The sequence below is a fragment of the Archocentrus centrarchus genome, chromosome 4 (genome assembly GCF_007364275.1).
Source record: "Archocentrus centrarchus isolate MPI-CPG fArcCen1 chromosome 4, fArcCen1, whole genome shotgun sequence".
Classification (NCBI taxonomy): Eukaryota; Metazoa; Chordata; class Actinopteri; order Cichliformes; family Cichlidae; genus Archocentrus; species Archocentrus centrarchus.
This window is the reverse complement of record NC_044349.1, coordinates 31,246,201-31,262,784: the sequence shown is the minus strand read 5'-3', so window position 1 is coordinate 31,262,784 and position 16,584 is coordinate 31,246,201. Positions and strand designations below refer to the sequence as shown.

Here is a 16,584-nt window from a genome sequence, read left to right as displayed (position 1 = left end):
AGTCCTCTCGGTTAGAATTAGCCAGACAACTGTTTTTGCTGTGCTCTGTTTCAAGGGTAACTGTTTCCCAATATGAGCTTACTAATGCTGGGGTTGCAGACAAATAAGACAAGGGCAGCATTATTCTGAGCAGTTGCACGACCCTCCAAATTCTTCCTTGTCACTAAAACAAAAGTCGGATCATTCATCAACGGCACCGGTAGTGCTGAATTGCGCTCTCCTTTATCTGTGCATTGCATGGTCAGATCAGTGCATATACACACACCTGCATACACACATACACAGTCAGACATACAGGAAAGTCTCGAGAGAGTTTCTTTGTAGCCTTGCCCTGTCCTCTAGTTCTTCCTTTTTTACAGTTCTTTTTTGATGAGTTTAAGATCTTTTACTGTCCGTGACCTCCAGCCTTTATGTTATGCTTTCTAACATACTTAAAAATGTGAACATTACATAAATTGTGCTTCAGAGCTGGACAACTTTATTAATCAGCAGAATTTTAATCCAACAGTAAATACACTTATCATGTAAATTAATCAAGCAAAATGGAAACAAACTCCTCCCACTTTCTGTGATGTGAGGACCTGCTGCTCTTATATTTTTTTAGTTTGGCTGTTTTGAAGTGAGAGTCGAGCTGTTGTCATAGCCTTGGTGGCGGTCGCTGTTCCACATAAACATTAACTTGGGCATATATTGAGAATGATATGACCTACAATGTTCAAATTCACACCAGAGATCAGGGCTCTTCAACTCTTCAACTCCAGGCCTCAAGAGCCCCTGTCCTGCAGGTTTTAGATGTGTCCCTGATCCAACACACCTGACCTGTGTTGGATTGAGGCCTGGAGTTGAAGAGCCCTGCCATAGATGAACCTACTAAAACTCTCAGATGAGTTTGAATCACGGAGGCTTTGACCACACGCTAAGGGTCAGAGGTCAAGGTTTTTGAAAACCTTGTGAATGCAGTAACTTCAGAATGATCTCACTAAGGATGTTCAAATTCACACCATAAATGCATACTGTTCAATCTAGACCCATCAAACTTCACACACTTGTTCACTGACTTTACTATAACTGCACTTTGACACACACACACACACACACACACACACACACACACACACACACACACACACACACACACACACACACACACCCCTGTTGTGAATCCAAAACAGCCGAGTGCCCGCACCTGCTCACTGGTGCGCTTGTTCTAATTTGAATGTGTTTGTGGTTTTGACTGTTATTGTTCTTCAGGTTAATAAGGCATTTAAATAAATTAGATATTAGTCAGTCAGTTTGACCAATTAATATTTTTTTCTCACACTCGTGAAAGTGGTATTTTGAGAGCAGTGAATCATCTCTTGTGATGGTTTATTTGACTATTGTGCAATATTTGGGGAACTCTGCTGTTTTCCACATTTACTTTAAAAAAGAGTCTCCCTCTCAAACAAGAGATATCTTGACTTTGGGTATCTTTTGATAGATCTGATACCAGTGTTAAGTGAATAAACTTTAATTCTTGCTGTGAGGAAGAGACTGGGAATCATTCTTTGAGTCAGAGACCTCCAGACTGGACTTCATGTCAAAGAAAAGTTGTCATTATAGCCGGCATGCTACAAACTACTGTTGCTGTGAACTTACTCCATGCTATCTCAGCTCCCCCACTAACAAAGGGGTGCTGCTGCTGACACATGGTGCAGTAAAAACAGAACAGCATAGATTAGTTCATTGTCATGGTACCCGATCCACCTTCGGAGTCAGGATTGGGTCTATGAGCTACATCTACAGGCTGTCTAACTGCATTCTTTAGACACAGATACCTGCTAATTACTGCTAAGGAATGGACTAATAGAAACAATTTCACTCAACAAAACTGAAACATAACTTGTTTTTATGAGGCAGAGCCTTCAGCTGTCAGGCTCCTCTTCTGTGGAACCAGCTCCCAGTTTGAATTCAGGAGACAGACACCCTCTCTACTTTTAAGCTTATAGCCAGGGCTGGATCAGGTGACCCTGAACTCTCTCTGTGTTACACTGCAATAGGCCTAGGCTGCAGGGGGTTTCCCTTGATGCTCCGAGTGTTTCATCTTCATCTTCTCACACACCGCCTGTGTGCGTGCGTGTGTGTGCGTGTGCGTGCGTTTGTGTGTCCCAAATTGGTCACGACAGATGACTGCCCGTCCCTGAGCCTGGTTCTGCCTGAGGTTTCTTCCTGTTAAAAGGGAGTTTTTCCTTCCTGCTGTCACCAAATGCTTGCTCACGGGGGGGGGGGGGGGGGGGGGGGGTCGTCTGATTGTTGAGGTTTTCTCTGTATTATTGTGGGGTCTTTAACTTCCGATGTAAAGTGCCTTGAGGCAACTGTTCCTTGTGATTTGGTGCAGTATAAATGAGAAAGAATTGATGTTTTGTCTTGCTGTTTATAAATGAACTAACTGCCAGATGGTTTACCAATCCAACCTTCAACTTTGAGGATGGGCTACATTATCCCCAAGCTCCGTGTCCATAGGGGTGAAAGTATGCCCTTTAAGAATAGGTTATAAAGCCAGTGGGTTTATAACCTTTTAATTACAGTTAGCTGATGTTTAAATTAGCATCATAAAATGGCAAGGAGAAAGGTCCTGAAGTGTAGTGTGTGAGTAAATGAGTGGAGTGTGTGAATAACCTGCACACAGAATGAAGGAAGAAGTGTGTGCCTGGGGCTTGTAGTTGTAGTTTGTGGGGTGTTGTGGCAAATATGTTTGCAACTGTAGTGACAGTTTCACAGAAATCATGTTGTGTAGAACATGACACTGGTGACGATTAGGCTGCATGAAAGAATGCCAATGAGTGTCATTCTGGGTCTTTCTCATGGTTGTTATCTTTTCAGTCTTTCACATGAAAGTGTGCTGCTCACTCTTATTTTTGTGGCTCTAATGATACATCAATGATGTTCAAGTGTTACTATGGTGTATATTGTGTGTATTCCATTAAAAATTAATCTGTTATATCACAGTGTTGCCTGCTTAAAAAACTAACTCATTAGTTTTTCATTACCAAAAAATGGTGTTCTTTCAGAGCTGCAGCATCAGTATCATTTTCCTCCTCCAGTCTTGTGGAGCTTGCAGGTGCAATTTCATGTGTTTTATTCTCAGCACCTTAATCACTTCTATTTATTTATAGTCATGTGAAAAATAAATTGTTTACAGTACTCAATGTGGTCCTTTGAAAAACTATGTACAGCGTTACTGCTTCCATAGGAATTAGGGTAATCAGCAGCCTGGTACTGCTGATCAATTAATCTTGATTAATTTGACATCACTAGGTATGGCCACCTGTATAAAAGCAGGAGCTTTGGCAGTTTTCTCATCTAGAGTATTCAGGTATACACTGCATTGCCAAAAGTACTCTCTACACTCACCCATCCAAATCATTGAATTTGGGTGTTCCAATCACTTCCACGGCCACAAAAAAGCATCTAGGCATGCAGACTGCTTCTCTAAATATTTGTGAAAGAATGGTTGCTCTCAGGAGCTCAGTATATTCTAGTGTGGTACTGTGATAGGATGCCACCTGTGCAACAAGTCCAGTCATGAAATTTCCTCCGTAATAACACTGTTAGTGGTAATTATGAAAAAGTGGAAGTGATTGGAAATGACAGCAACTCTGCCACAAAGTGGGAGGCCATGCAAAATCACAGAGCAGGGTCAGCGGATGCTGAGGTGCATAGTGTGCAGAGGTCACTAACTTTCTGTCGAGTCAGTTGCTACAAACCTCCAAACTTCATGTGACCTTCAGATTCGGTCAAGAACCGTGCGTAGAGAGCTTCATGGAATGGGTTTCCACCAACCTCAATGCAACATGTTGGATGCAGTGTTGTAAAGCACACCACCACTGGACTCTATTGCAGTGGAGGCGTGTTCTCTGCAGTGGCGAATCACACTTCTCCATTTGGCAATCTGATGAACGAGTCTGGATTTGTTGGTTGCCAGGAGAACGGTACTTGTCTGACTGCCCTGTGCCAAGTGTAAAGTTTGGTGGAGGGGGATTATGGTGTGGGGTTGTTTTTCGGGAGTTGGGCTCCGCCCTTTAGTTCCCGTGAAAGGAACTCATGTCAGCAAATTCACACCAAGGTTAAGACCAGAATATCAGCACAAACACCTCGTACCAGTTGGTGGTGGAGAGATGATTACTTGGGTTGGTTTTGCAGCCACAGGACCTAGGAGTGTTGCAGTCATTTAGTCAACCACAAACTCTCTATACCAAAATATTGTTGAATCAGATGTGAGGCCATCTGTCTGACCGCTAAAGCTCAGTTCAAATTGGGTTAGCAACTGGACAATCATCCCAAGAACACTAGCAAATTTACAGCAGATGTTATAGCCTAGTCAAAGTCCAGACCTCAACCTGACTGAAATGCTGTGACGAGATCTTAAGAGAGCTGAGCATAAATGAATGTCTGTAAACCTCAATGAACTGAAACAATGTTGTCATAAAATCATACTAAAAAACACTAAAACCACTGCATAGAGAAAGCATAAAGAAGCTTTCTTTTTCACATGAATGTATACTAATAGATGCATAGTGAAAAGTTTGGGATTCGGTCTCTTACCCAGGGACACTTTGATGTGCCGACTGGAGGAGCTGGGGGTCAAATCACCAACCTTTCGATTAGTAAAGTTCCTGTTCTATCTCCTGAGCCAATCTCTTCATTGGATGGGGACGAGATTAGAGGTGTGTGCATCAAACAGTGATCATTTCTGGTGACAATAAGGAACAACTACACTGTGATGGGGACGACACAGATTAACGCACTGGTCCAGAGATGTGTGAAATCACTTGGACGATTGCTCTAAGATTTAGACTTGAATGAACGTATGAACCTAGTGAGAAAACATCCAAACAGTCACCCCTTCACTACAGCCCTGTGTCAGGGTTAACTGCCTTCTGTGTTAACTGTTCATGTCATATCCCCATTAACCTCCGTTGTGGCTCCCTAGGCCACCCAGTCCTTGTTTAAGCCTCCCTGGGTGGCAGTCAGCACTCCAACATTAGCCTCTATTACAGCTCCCCTGGCTGCAGTTGCCCTGTGTAGGGCAACCACTGATCTTGTATCAGTGAAACTGAGTGTCTGTGCTGCTGAGTTATGGCACACAGTCAGGTAGAGCGTGTATGTGAACACAGCTGATGGCTGATATTATTTGCAGCAGTGCAGCAGCTCTGGACATGTTAAGCATCCATGTCAGTTGTTTTGTGCGCGCCATGCGTTCAGGGTAACCCTCTCTCTCTTCTCTGTAATGGGAGGCATGAACTCTCGCTCTAAACCCATTTCCAGCCCATCTGAAATACGGCAGCAAATTACCTCCAGCGGCGCCCTGCACACCAGCCCAATCCGCCCCAAATAGAACTGACAGGACAGCGCAATTTATCGCCATAACCCCTGCACCGCCCCACCACCACCCAGCAGCTCCACACACACACTGTAGACTCACATGTGCAGATACTGCACACATACACAGGCCTACTGAGTGACTCCTGAATCGTGAACCATGTGCAAAGGCCTGTGATTTTGTGTACTGTACATACCATAGTAGGAGTGTGTTGTAATACTGTGTGTGTCCGTGTGTGTGTGTGTGTGTGTGTGGTCTCTACACTCGAGTGTAGGGGCCAACCTCACTGCTCTGGCCCCCTGCCCTGCCTATTATCTCATTGATTTCCTCCTCTCCTCTTTTCAATTCTCTCCATTTCCACACTACCGTCCTTTCCATTAGAGGAGCAATTTAACAGAGTGCTGTGACATGAGAGAGAGAGAGAGAGAGAGAGGGAGGGGGGACTACAGGATGGGAAACATAAAGTGAAGAAAGGAGTTATACTGGAAGAACTGAGGAGAGGATGGGTAAAAGAAAGGTGGAACTGAAAGAGAGGGTGTGCGGAAAGTATTCTAGCAGGCGCTATTCTCTCAGAGCAATGCATGAATGAAAATTTTACAATGTGTAAACTGAACTAAATGGCTAATTCTAAGTAGCAATAAACCAAAATTGTGAAAAAATTGATTGTCTTATATTCTTTTATTTTAATCCCTCTTTCTCTAAGGAGTTTCCTTCAGAGCCGTCTTCGAGCTCCCCATGACAGACACCCAGCATCCACACAGCAGTGGAGAGGAAGCAGCATGTGCTGGATTCGTGGCTCCTTATACCGTGTGTCGGCCAATAAGCTGTCTCGCACCGTGGCTGCGAACATGTCCATCAATCGAACAGGTATACGTGTTGTGTGTTTCTGGCAGATGTTTGGTTCAGTCAGAGTTAACGGTGAAATTGAAAGAGGACTAATCATTCACTCAATCGCTGTGGAAACTCAAAATGTACCTGAAATGTGGTTTGCTTTCTCCTAAAGATTATGATCTGATCAAGAACAACCAGGCTGAAAGAGTTTGAATGATTTTCTTCATACTTATTTTAAATGTGCCGCTCAGAAACTACGTTTTTGGAATGTTTACCTCGTGAAACAGAAAGTGTAGCGATTCTGTTTTGTCTAAAAGAAAATACTGTAGAAAAGACCGGGGAGGTTTACTTGTTAATACTGGACTGTATCTAATCAGCTTTTGAGTCACATCTAAACATGACACATCATTTAGGTTATTTAACTTAAGCATTTTGAGCTGACTACAAATAACATTTGTCATGTTATTGTAAGTTAGTAATTTCATTACATTGACTAATATTCCCAGCTTTTTTCACATGAAAGAGATGCCATAAAATAACTGTACTTGACTAACTGTAATATGAATTGAACCTTAATACACTACTCAGTCTATGGACAGAATTTGATGTGTAAAAGACAAAATCATCCAACACTACTTTGTGACTTCTGCGTGATGAAAAGTTGGGATGCTGTGTACAGTGTTAATAAAATAGGATGCAATGACTTGCAAATCCTGTTTATTTGCAATTTCCTCATTTGTGTGGTACTTTAAATTGTTAAAAAATTCAAAAACTCTAGTTGTCTTTAGGCACTCATATGGCACTGTATTAATAATGTACATGGTTTTGGTGTATGAGTCACTGCATTGCCTGAGAACACTTGTGAAAGCCCTTGTCAGTGACGTTTGTTTCTGCAGCCACAAACGCAAGTTAAGTCTACCATCCAAGAAAAAGCATAAAAAAAGAACCAGAAACACTACTGCCTCCTCTTAAGTCTTTAAAGATGACGTGTCCTCCGGTGTGATGAGTCAAAGTGTGGAATTCATAGGATCACATTTTGTCTTTGTATCAGCTAAATATAGATTTGAAATTATTCGCAGATAATCTATTGTTTATATTGTACCCAAATTCAATATAATTGTTTTTTTGTGGTTGGCTTCCTGCCATCCATCCATCTATCTATTTTGCCTCGTACGAGGGATAGGGACCGGGTTGCGGGGGTGCTTGTGGGTGAGGAGAGTGGCCCTCTCCCTGTCCACCTCCTCCTGAAGGACATGGAGGTGCTCCCAACCTAGACAAGAGATGTAATCTGCTCAGCATGTTCTAGGCCTTTCCCAGGGTCTTCTCCAGTTGGATATACCCAAAACACCTCAACTAAGAGGTGTCCAGAAGGCATCCTAGTTAGCTGCCCAAGCCCTCCCAAATGATCGAGCTCTTCACACTCTCTACGGCAGAGCCTAGACGCCTTTCAGAGAATGTTTATTTTGTCTACCTGTATCCTGAATCTCATTCTTTGAATCATTACCCAAAGCTTGTGGCCGTAGGTGACGGTAGAAACATGGATTGACTGGTAAATCAACAGCTTTACTTCCACACTCGGCTCTCTGTTCACCACAGCAGACCAGTATACCGTCTGCATCACTGTAAGTGTGACACCAATCCTTCTGTCAGTCTCCGTCTCCTTAGGTGTAAAATCTGTCTTTCTCTCTGATGGAGAGACCCTTAGCAGCAGAAATTTCAATTCTATAAGTGCAATACCTTTCATTGCTGTATTCGTAGGTTTGGACATATTTCAGTTGATATAAAACAATGCAGAGTTTAGATACCCAGCACTATTTAAGATGTTTATTCCAGGAACAGGGCAGTAAGTGTGCGTATAAGAGTGTATATTCATGTTTGTGGCTGTAGTTCTGTTCACAAATCCTCTAAAAGACTTAGGGGAGCTGGCTGGATTTGCCATCTGAAATAATAAACTTGTCATCTGTCAGAGAGGTGAGGGGGAGGGCCTGGAGAAGTGGAAGGGGGAGATTAAAGCCCGGATCTGCCTCCACCTCCTTCATACTTCTCTACCTCTCTTTTACACATTCTGCTGCCACTAAAGCCGCAGGTGAAATTGAGAAGCTCTGATCAGTTCAGCTCGTGACCAGCATCGCAACACAGATTCCTGCATCTAGAGACACGTCTCGGGTGTCTTCCGAACAGGAGTTGTGATTTCACATCTTTGTAGCATGCTTCACATTTGTTCTTGGTACAGAGCCACCATACTGTAATGAAGAGCACACACTTGACAAGAGTCTTAACAGCCAGAAAAGTGCCAAATTTAGAGGTCTGAGTAAGATTAACTGCCATCTGTAACTACAACCTCCTCATCTTCTTGTCCTGCTTTCCTCTACTCATTTTCCTCCACTGTTTGTGACGTGCATTGGGTACATAGTGTTTATAATGCCCTCAGACAGAGCTGGATGTCACATTTGGCATTGGCACTAATGCGTCAAACCACCACAGTATAAATAACCAGTCACATATTAGTTTTTATTCCATTTGGCTACACAAGAGCACATACAGATAGCTTCCTTTCTGTCATAGCTGACGTAGATAGATAGAATACCTTAAAAGTGGTTATATTTAAGGCAAGGCTTAACATCAGGACAGTGCATTTTATAGATTAATGGTAAACAAAAACAAAAGCTACCCTTTTATGCTGATATATTTATCACTTGGCAAACAAATTGTTTGTAGATGGGATGATTGCTTGTAGATGGTAGAGAGGAAGAGAAATGGAGAATGGACAATCTTGAAGGAAGAGTGTGAATGGTGTTGTGGAGGTGAAGAGAGACAGGAGTTTGAAGGGGTGATGTTGAATGATGTCAGTGCATATGCCCCACAGGTTGGATGTCAGTTAGAAGAGAGAGAAAAATTCTGGAGTAGGTTGGATGAGGTGGTAGAGCATATCCCCAGGGGGTCGAGATTGGAGCAGACCTCAGTGGACATGTAGGTGAAGGGAACAGAGGTGATGAGAAGGTGTTAGGTAGGTATGGTGTTATTGAGAGAAATGCAGAAGGACAGACGGTAGTGGATTTTACAAAAAAGATGGAAATGGCTGTGGTGAACACATCCTTTAAGTCCATCACCATCACTCAGGGATCATCAAGATGTGTTTTGGCAAATGTGAGATGAGCCTTTGTGTTCTTTTGGGTCAGCAGTGGTTTTCTCCTTGGAACTCTCCCACGGATGCCATTTTTGCCCAGTCTCGTTCTCATTGTTGAACCATGAACTCTGACCTTAACTGAGCCAAGTGAGGCCTGCAGGTCTTTAGATGTTCTGGGTTCTTCTGTGAGCTCGTAGAAAGGTTCAGCACTGTTGCAAGTTTCCTCCAAATGTGAATAATGGTTCTTACCATGATTTGCTGGAGTCCCAAAGCCTTAGAATTGGCTTTGCAACCTTTTCCAGACTGACTCTCATCTGTTCTTGATTTTCTTTAGATCATGGCATGATCTGTTGCTTTTTTTTAGCCTGCTTCACTTTATCAAACAGGTTCTATTCAAGTAATTTCTCAGTTCTGCATGTCTGCCTGTAATCAGGCCTGCGTGTGGCAGTGAAAGTGAACTCAGCTTTCCAAAAGATGTAGTTGATCACAGTTAATCCATGATTTAACAAGACATTTAAAAACTGCCTTGTGTATTGTTTCCTTTGTCTAATATTGTTTGTTCTGTAAGTGTGACAAATGTACATATAAATAAATCAAGAAGTGGGCAAATATTTTTTTCACAGCACAGTAGGCTGTCTTTAAATCATTTGTCTCTCTTCTCTACCTCTAGGAAGGTTCTCAAGCCCCCAGGTCTCCCACATGATTCCTGTCATGGCCAAACCCTCCAGCACTCGTCACTTAGCCAGGTAGTCTCTACTCATCAGACACACTTGTATACAAATATTCAAGGGCATGTATGCAAAAATGACCAAACAAAGTTACAGGTCCTCCAAAGTTAAATGTGGACCGTCTTGTTGTGTTGAAAGCAAATCCAGCCAAGGCTTTTGCATTTGAGCCCCCTCTCGCTCTCTGCAGTAATATTAATGGCCTTTTGTCACTGTCAGCTAAGAAGTGAAATGCCAGATGTAATCTTGTAATATTAAAATTAGTATTCTGGGAATACCTTTACCTTGAAATCTTCACAGGGGGATTGTTCAAACTTAAATCCTAACCTAGTTTGTCATCTTTAGTTACCACAGTTGTGTATTACTTACTGTGGATGTGTGTGGTTTATGTGTGTTTCATGAATCCAGCCGTGCAGTCCAGCGGAGTCTCGCCATCATTCGCCACGCTCGTCAGAAGAAGCAGCAAAAGCAATACTGCATGTACTACAACCGCTTCGGCAAATGTAACCGTGGCACAAGTTGTCCCTTCATACACGACCCCGACAAAGTGGCCGTCTGCACCAGGTGACTTATTAAATGCAAGGAAGCCTTATGCTTGATGCGTCATCTCACACATTTAATTTCACTTTATATGGCATGTTACTTAAATATCCACCTTATTGTTAAAATTCAAATCATCAGTGTTATTTGTTCCCACCCTGGAGTTCTGAAGAGCTGTATGTTGCTGACACCCTTGTTGTGGAGGTCAGAGCAGCTGAAAAGCAGGAAGTGGCAGGAATCAAAAAAGTCTGTCTTCTTTTTCCCTGATATTAAATGTAAATATAGAGTCCTTTTACCTTATGTTATAATATGAGAGTTTCAGAACAGAGTGCTATTAGTTTTCAATGATATCTTCTAGTATTGTGCATAAATTACAAAGTCACAGATTGTACTGGAGACACCATAGTGGCTGAAACACACTCCACCTTCTCCACTCTCACCCAGCACAACATCAGCACCTGCACATTTAGACTGTGTAACTTTGCAGTGTTGAAGTTAAAGCTGTGATGCTCTGTGACAGCCATTACTCTGGATATCGTCATTATAAATGTGTCATGTCCACCATTAAAACCTCAAATGTTTATTTTTAAATGCTATCACAAGGTGGGGGATACCTGTATGTATAGTGATCGCTCTGATTGTTGTGACCTACAAATACTGTGGAGACTCATGCATAATGCTGCAGGGTGGCCACATGGTCACTGCCAGAGCACAGCGTGACTGGACAGACCACTCACCAGCAGCTTCATTTGTGTGCATAATTCATGAGTTGCTTTGTACTGAGTGTTCATGGCTGAATGTGTGTTTGAGAGGTCGGGAGGAGGAGGCAGGTTCACAAAAGGATCATTGGACGAAGATGCCTGGACTTGAGTTTGTAGATCATTGTTTGATACACACCATTTTCATACACTTGCGCTATGGATCCTGTGCACTTATTTATTTTTTTAAAAAAAGAGTCCCTGCTATAATTGGCATCTATTTTTCAACATTTAGCTGTGTCTGTGGTAAGGACCTCTCTCTTTTTTTAATCATCGTTCTGCTCCGTCGTCTGAGCGTTTCACTTGAAGTTTACTAAATGTAATCTGTAGAGAAACAGCATCGTCTTACATAATGAGGCTGCGTGTTGTCACCCTCCTAAAATAATGGCCTGGTTTTTCAGAAAAAAAATGAACCAAATATCAAAAATATGATGATTTAGGCAAAAATAAGTTTTTTGTTGAAAAACTACTTTATTTTAGGAGGGTGACGATATGTTCCTATGTGCATATTTTATGTGGACACTGGTTTAAATGAGAGATTTGAGCCTGTATTCTGAGAGCCCCAGCATCCCATTCCTGTTTGGTTGGTTTAGTTGACCTATATTATCAGTGGGACAAAAGGAGCCCCAAGCCACCGGGGAGGAGTTCATTTGTTCTGAACAAAACTAGTCAATGCAAAAACAATGATGTTTGAAAATATTGGTTCATTTCAGACATACAAGAATCCAACTATAAAAACTGTTGGCTACAAAATATCCATACTATTCATCCATTCATGGATTCAACCATGTTGTGTGCACTGTGGGACACAACTACAGCTAAAAGATTCCACTTTCAAGGAACCTAATGAAAAAAACTTCAGCAGTAAACATCAGCGTTTTTTCTTCTTTCTTTGCCAAATCTGGATGCATCCAGCTATCTTTAAACACTGTTTTTGGTCTGTTACAGCAACAAAATCATTTGGCATGACAAATTATGGCCATATTTAGATCTAAAATACTCTTGTTGTGATAAATAACCAGCATACTGGAACCATTATCAGGGAAATCTGGGAAAAACAGTTGCTCCTCATTTACAGCTCTGTCACCGTCTGTGCTTCGTTTTATTTTTATCTGCAGGTTTCTGAGAGGGACATGCAAGCAGGCAGATGGTACCTGTCCATTCTCCCACAAGGTGGCTAAAGAGAAGGTAACATGTGCACACACACACACACACACACACACACACACACACACACACTCATTCTCATGCATGCTGGACAACATATTTTATAGGAGTTCAGTGCAAAGGGTTGGTACAGTGTGAGACTATAAGATGACACACTATTGGTTGCAGTCTTCATGGATCATGTTTGCGCTCTTGGCATGTCTCCTGTCTCCATGGCGCAGTAAGGAGTGAGGAAAACCTGACCTGATTGGAGGGTGGGGGTGGCGGGTTCAGGGTTGGGCTTATGGCTAAATGAGCAGCCTAAATTTTAGACGCACAACTTGTGTAGGGGTTACCCATGCTTTGGCATCTGCAAACCACCTCTTGTCTTGGAAATCTGTGAGCAGTTTACTATAGGCTGTTACGGATTTAATTGGGTTCCTTGTTTTCTCTGATGTGAGAGTGTAAGCACAGGTTTTGGAACATGATTCCTCAGCTCTTCAGTCTCAGTACCCCTGCCAGCGGGGTTATATGAGTGGTTTGACGTGCATCAGCTGGATTGCTTAAAATTATGGATGCATTTGAAATCAATTTTTACCAGACATTGAGTTTTCCCAAACTTGGTGCTTGACTTTTTTGTCCAATTTTTATCTGTTCGTTACTGTGACAGTAAGTGGAATAACTGGTCTCATGTGGTTTGCTTGGATTTTTCTCATTGTTGAAAGAAACACAAACTGAGAGGAAAAAGGGAACAAAGCCTGTGAGCTACTACAGGCAGGCAGCTTGAGCTGTACTCACTCTCCTAATGTCATACTGAACACACACGGTTCTGTAAAATTAGGCAGTTCAGATTTTCCCATCTCTCCTTGCCGCTCTGCATTTCAACACCTCCACCACCCCAGTATCCACCTGTAGCCTCAGCAGGGATAAATATTTATCAGAGCTTAGACACTAAACTCAAACAATATTCTGCCGCTGAAAGACTCCAGTCATTTCAGATTCAGACGAACAGTTGAAGTATTGGTGTGAAAAGAGGCTGAGTCCAGTAAATTGTCCCTCTGCGTAACACTGATCTGTTGATGTTGCTGGTCATCCAGATAAGGCGTGAAATAATCTCTCAGGAAAATAGTTGACACATGTTTCAAACATGATTATGTGCATTTGTGTTCATTTTAAAAATCTAAAATATTTCATTGATCCTATTGCTCCACTGTGGGGGGTTTTCCTCATCACCAGTGGTGAAAGTGGTGAAGCTTTAAAAAAAAACAAAAGGGAAAGCTATCTTTTTTTTTTTTTTCTTTCTGGTCTCAAAGAGAGACCAGTAACCCACCAACAGGTGCTCTGCTGCCTCACCCTTCACACACACAATGCTCTGCACCTGTGTGTGTTGTCACACTGCCCTATAAGTGCTGAGAGCCCAGTTGTCTTTTTGTAATGCCAGCTTCCCCCCCACCCCAAACTTTTGGCCCCTCCCTTCATGGGATACACCCGCTCTGATTTCATGCAGACTCCTTAGGCAGAACTGTATGTGGACAGAAAGGGTGTGCAGGCTTATGCAGCTAGCACCCCTCCGAACTTGATCCATGCTCTAGTGTAGAATCCCAATTCCTTCACCCCACCCTCCATTCCCCCCATTACCACAAATACTTCGAAACCAGATACCCCTGAGCCAACTCCCCTGGCATAACCCCCAACCCCCCAGCCATCTCGCTCACCACTTGCTCTCCCTGGCCCAGTCTGAGCACACATCCAGTTCACATAAACACATCATGAGAGCTGGACGAGGTTCAGCCTGGATAAATATTTCTGTAGCAGTTAATTAGGTAGAACTGATCCTATCTCAACAGGGTGGAGTCCCTCTCACAATCCGCCTCCTCCCTCATCTTTCTTCACCGAATCCCCCTCAGAGGTATATTTAGACCGACCTCCACCAGGCTCACCCCTGCACCCAAATCAGTAGATCTCTCTGCACACGCGCACACATGCTGTCAAGACACACATTCACTCTCACTCGGCTGCTGTCAACTGCAATTAAGGCCATTTAGCTGCTCAGTGTGACAGATCACTTGGCACACCGGATATGTCTGGTGGTGGTTTTTAGAACTGCATGTGTGTTTACAAACTTGTATAATCTCATGTTATCTCATCCCCTCATCGCCCCTGCTCTCTGCCTCCCTGTGCTGATGGTTTTGTCATGTATATTTAAACAAACACTGCTTTGAACTGATGGATTGTCTTTGGCTTTTCTAACTCATATGCTAATTCCACCCTTTATTTTCTGTGTCCAGTGTTCTCTTTCTTGCTTTCAGAGGTACATTTAAATTTTGACAGTAATCTGGGAGTTTGGGGCAGGTTTTGAGTATCTCACCAATAAATTGTGGCTGCTGTTCAGGAGGTAGAGCAGGTCATTTACCAATCAGAACAGTGGCTCGGTTCCTGGCTCCCCCACTCCACACGTCGTAGTGCCCTTTGGCAGGATATTAACCCATCGTAGTGTGCGCACATGAGAATTAGTAAGCACTTAAATGAGAGTAAAGTGCTGTATGAATGTCTGTGAATGTGGTTCACCCATTCACAGTGGTTCTTTTTTAACCTGTGTTTAGTAAGCTCTTTGAGCAGTTTGTCAGGTTCATATGGTTTACACGTGTTTGTTTCTTCCCAGATGCCGGTGTGTTCCTACTTCCTGAAGGGCATCTGTAATAACAATGACTGTCCCTACAGTCACGTCTACGTGTCCCGCAAAGCTGAAGTATGTCAGGACTTTGTTAAAGGCTACTGTCCTGAAGGAGAGAAGGTAAACACTCGTGCAAATGCATGAAAACACTTTAAATCAGACTTTACACACTGGACGTCACAGGCTGTTTGTGATCGCATTATGTGTCATAAGGTCCCAGCATGGTAGTGTCTTGGTAAGTATTACACAGACCTTTGGAAACCCAAGTCCACATGTGGTAGGTCACACTGCGCATAATGTGGGCTACTGTGCGTGTGCTGTTGTTGGTCCTTGAAATTCCCCAGTGTATTAATAAAGTCTAAATCTGGCCCTCCGGTAAAAAAGACAGAAGTCTAAAAAGACAGACTCTTCTGTCACTTTTGTACTTTCTCTCTCGTCACATATTATATAGACACTTTTACACCAAATCCAGGCAGTGAGCAGTTTTCAGTGCACCTCAAATTGGAGTTGTGAACACTGGTTAGCTGAAACTCACCTAATTAGCTCACTTCCACATGTTTAACTTATATCACTGTGTCAGTCTAAATGCAATGATGGAAACAATAGATGACAAGCATATGATCTCAGTGTTATTTGGACTTAATGCTGTTTGGCTCTAAATTTGGATTCAGTGCTACACTGATGCCGTTATCTGATTTCAAAGTTCTTTCGTTAAGCTCTGCTCCTCATTTGAGCATACAGTTAGATTGTATAACATGTATAAAGTTTCCCTTAAGTTAAGGCTTAGGTAAACAAGTAGTTTGGTAACCAATCTACACCCCCCCCCCCAACACACACACACACACACACACACACACGCACACACACACACACACGAACACACACTCAGAAGGCAGGAACAGCTGCAGGGGGTGGTGGTCCATAATGGCATAACTGTAGTGTCTGAGTGACACATTGAGGGTCTGATGGGTAAGAGAGCCACCTCCACACAACTCAGTGCTCAAGTCCCCACACACACTCGCTGCCCTCATGTCAACCTCAAACACACCCTCCAATCCTGCCCCTCCCCCCTGTGTTTGTGCCTCTTGGTCTCCCTTTTGTTGTGCTTATTTTTGAGTGTGAAACAGATGCTTTTTCACACTGTCAAACCTCATTTAAATAGTGCATGGGGAAATGAGGATATAGAAAACAAAAGGGATATTAATATTTATTCTATTAGCTGAAGTGCTTAGGTCTGTGATTTTCCCCCGTGTGTGTGTGTGTGTGTTTATGGAGCACTGCGCTGCGATGCTCTGGCGGCTCTATGATGGATAGCAGGCAGTAATTATAGATGGGAAAACTGCTGAGGATGGCACTATAGGCCAGGCAGGCAGACACTTCAGCAGCTCAGGGGTTAAGTCTGCTCCTGTCCTCCATCCTCC

General features: G+C 42.9%; 1 protein-coding gene across 1 annotated transcript in view; it reads left to right on the top strand.

Moving 5' to 3' along the window:
* Positions 1-16,584, top strand: part of zc3h3 (zinc finger CCCH-type containing 3) — a 75,470-nt gene that overhangs the window by 48,161 nt on the left and 10,725 nt on the right. The window contains exons 5-9 of the mRNA XM_030728345.1: positions 6,066-6,229; positions 9,991-10,066; positions 10,454-10,609; positions 12,462-12,531; positions 15,152-15,283. Coding sequence (XP_030584205.1) covers positions 6,066-6,229; positions 9,991-10,066; positions 10,454-10,609; positions 12,462-12,531; positions 15,152-15,283 — 598 coding nt within the window. The remainder of the gene's footprint in view (positions 1-6,065; positions 6,230-9,990; positions 10,067-10,453; positions 10,610-12,461; positions 12,532-15,151; positions 15,284-16,584) is intronic.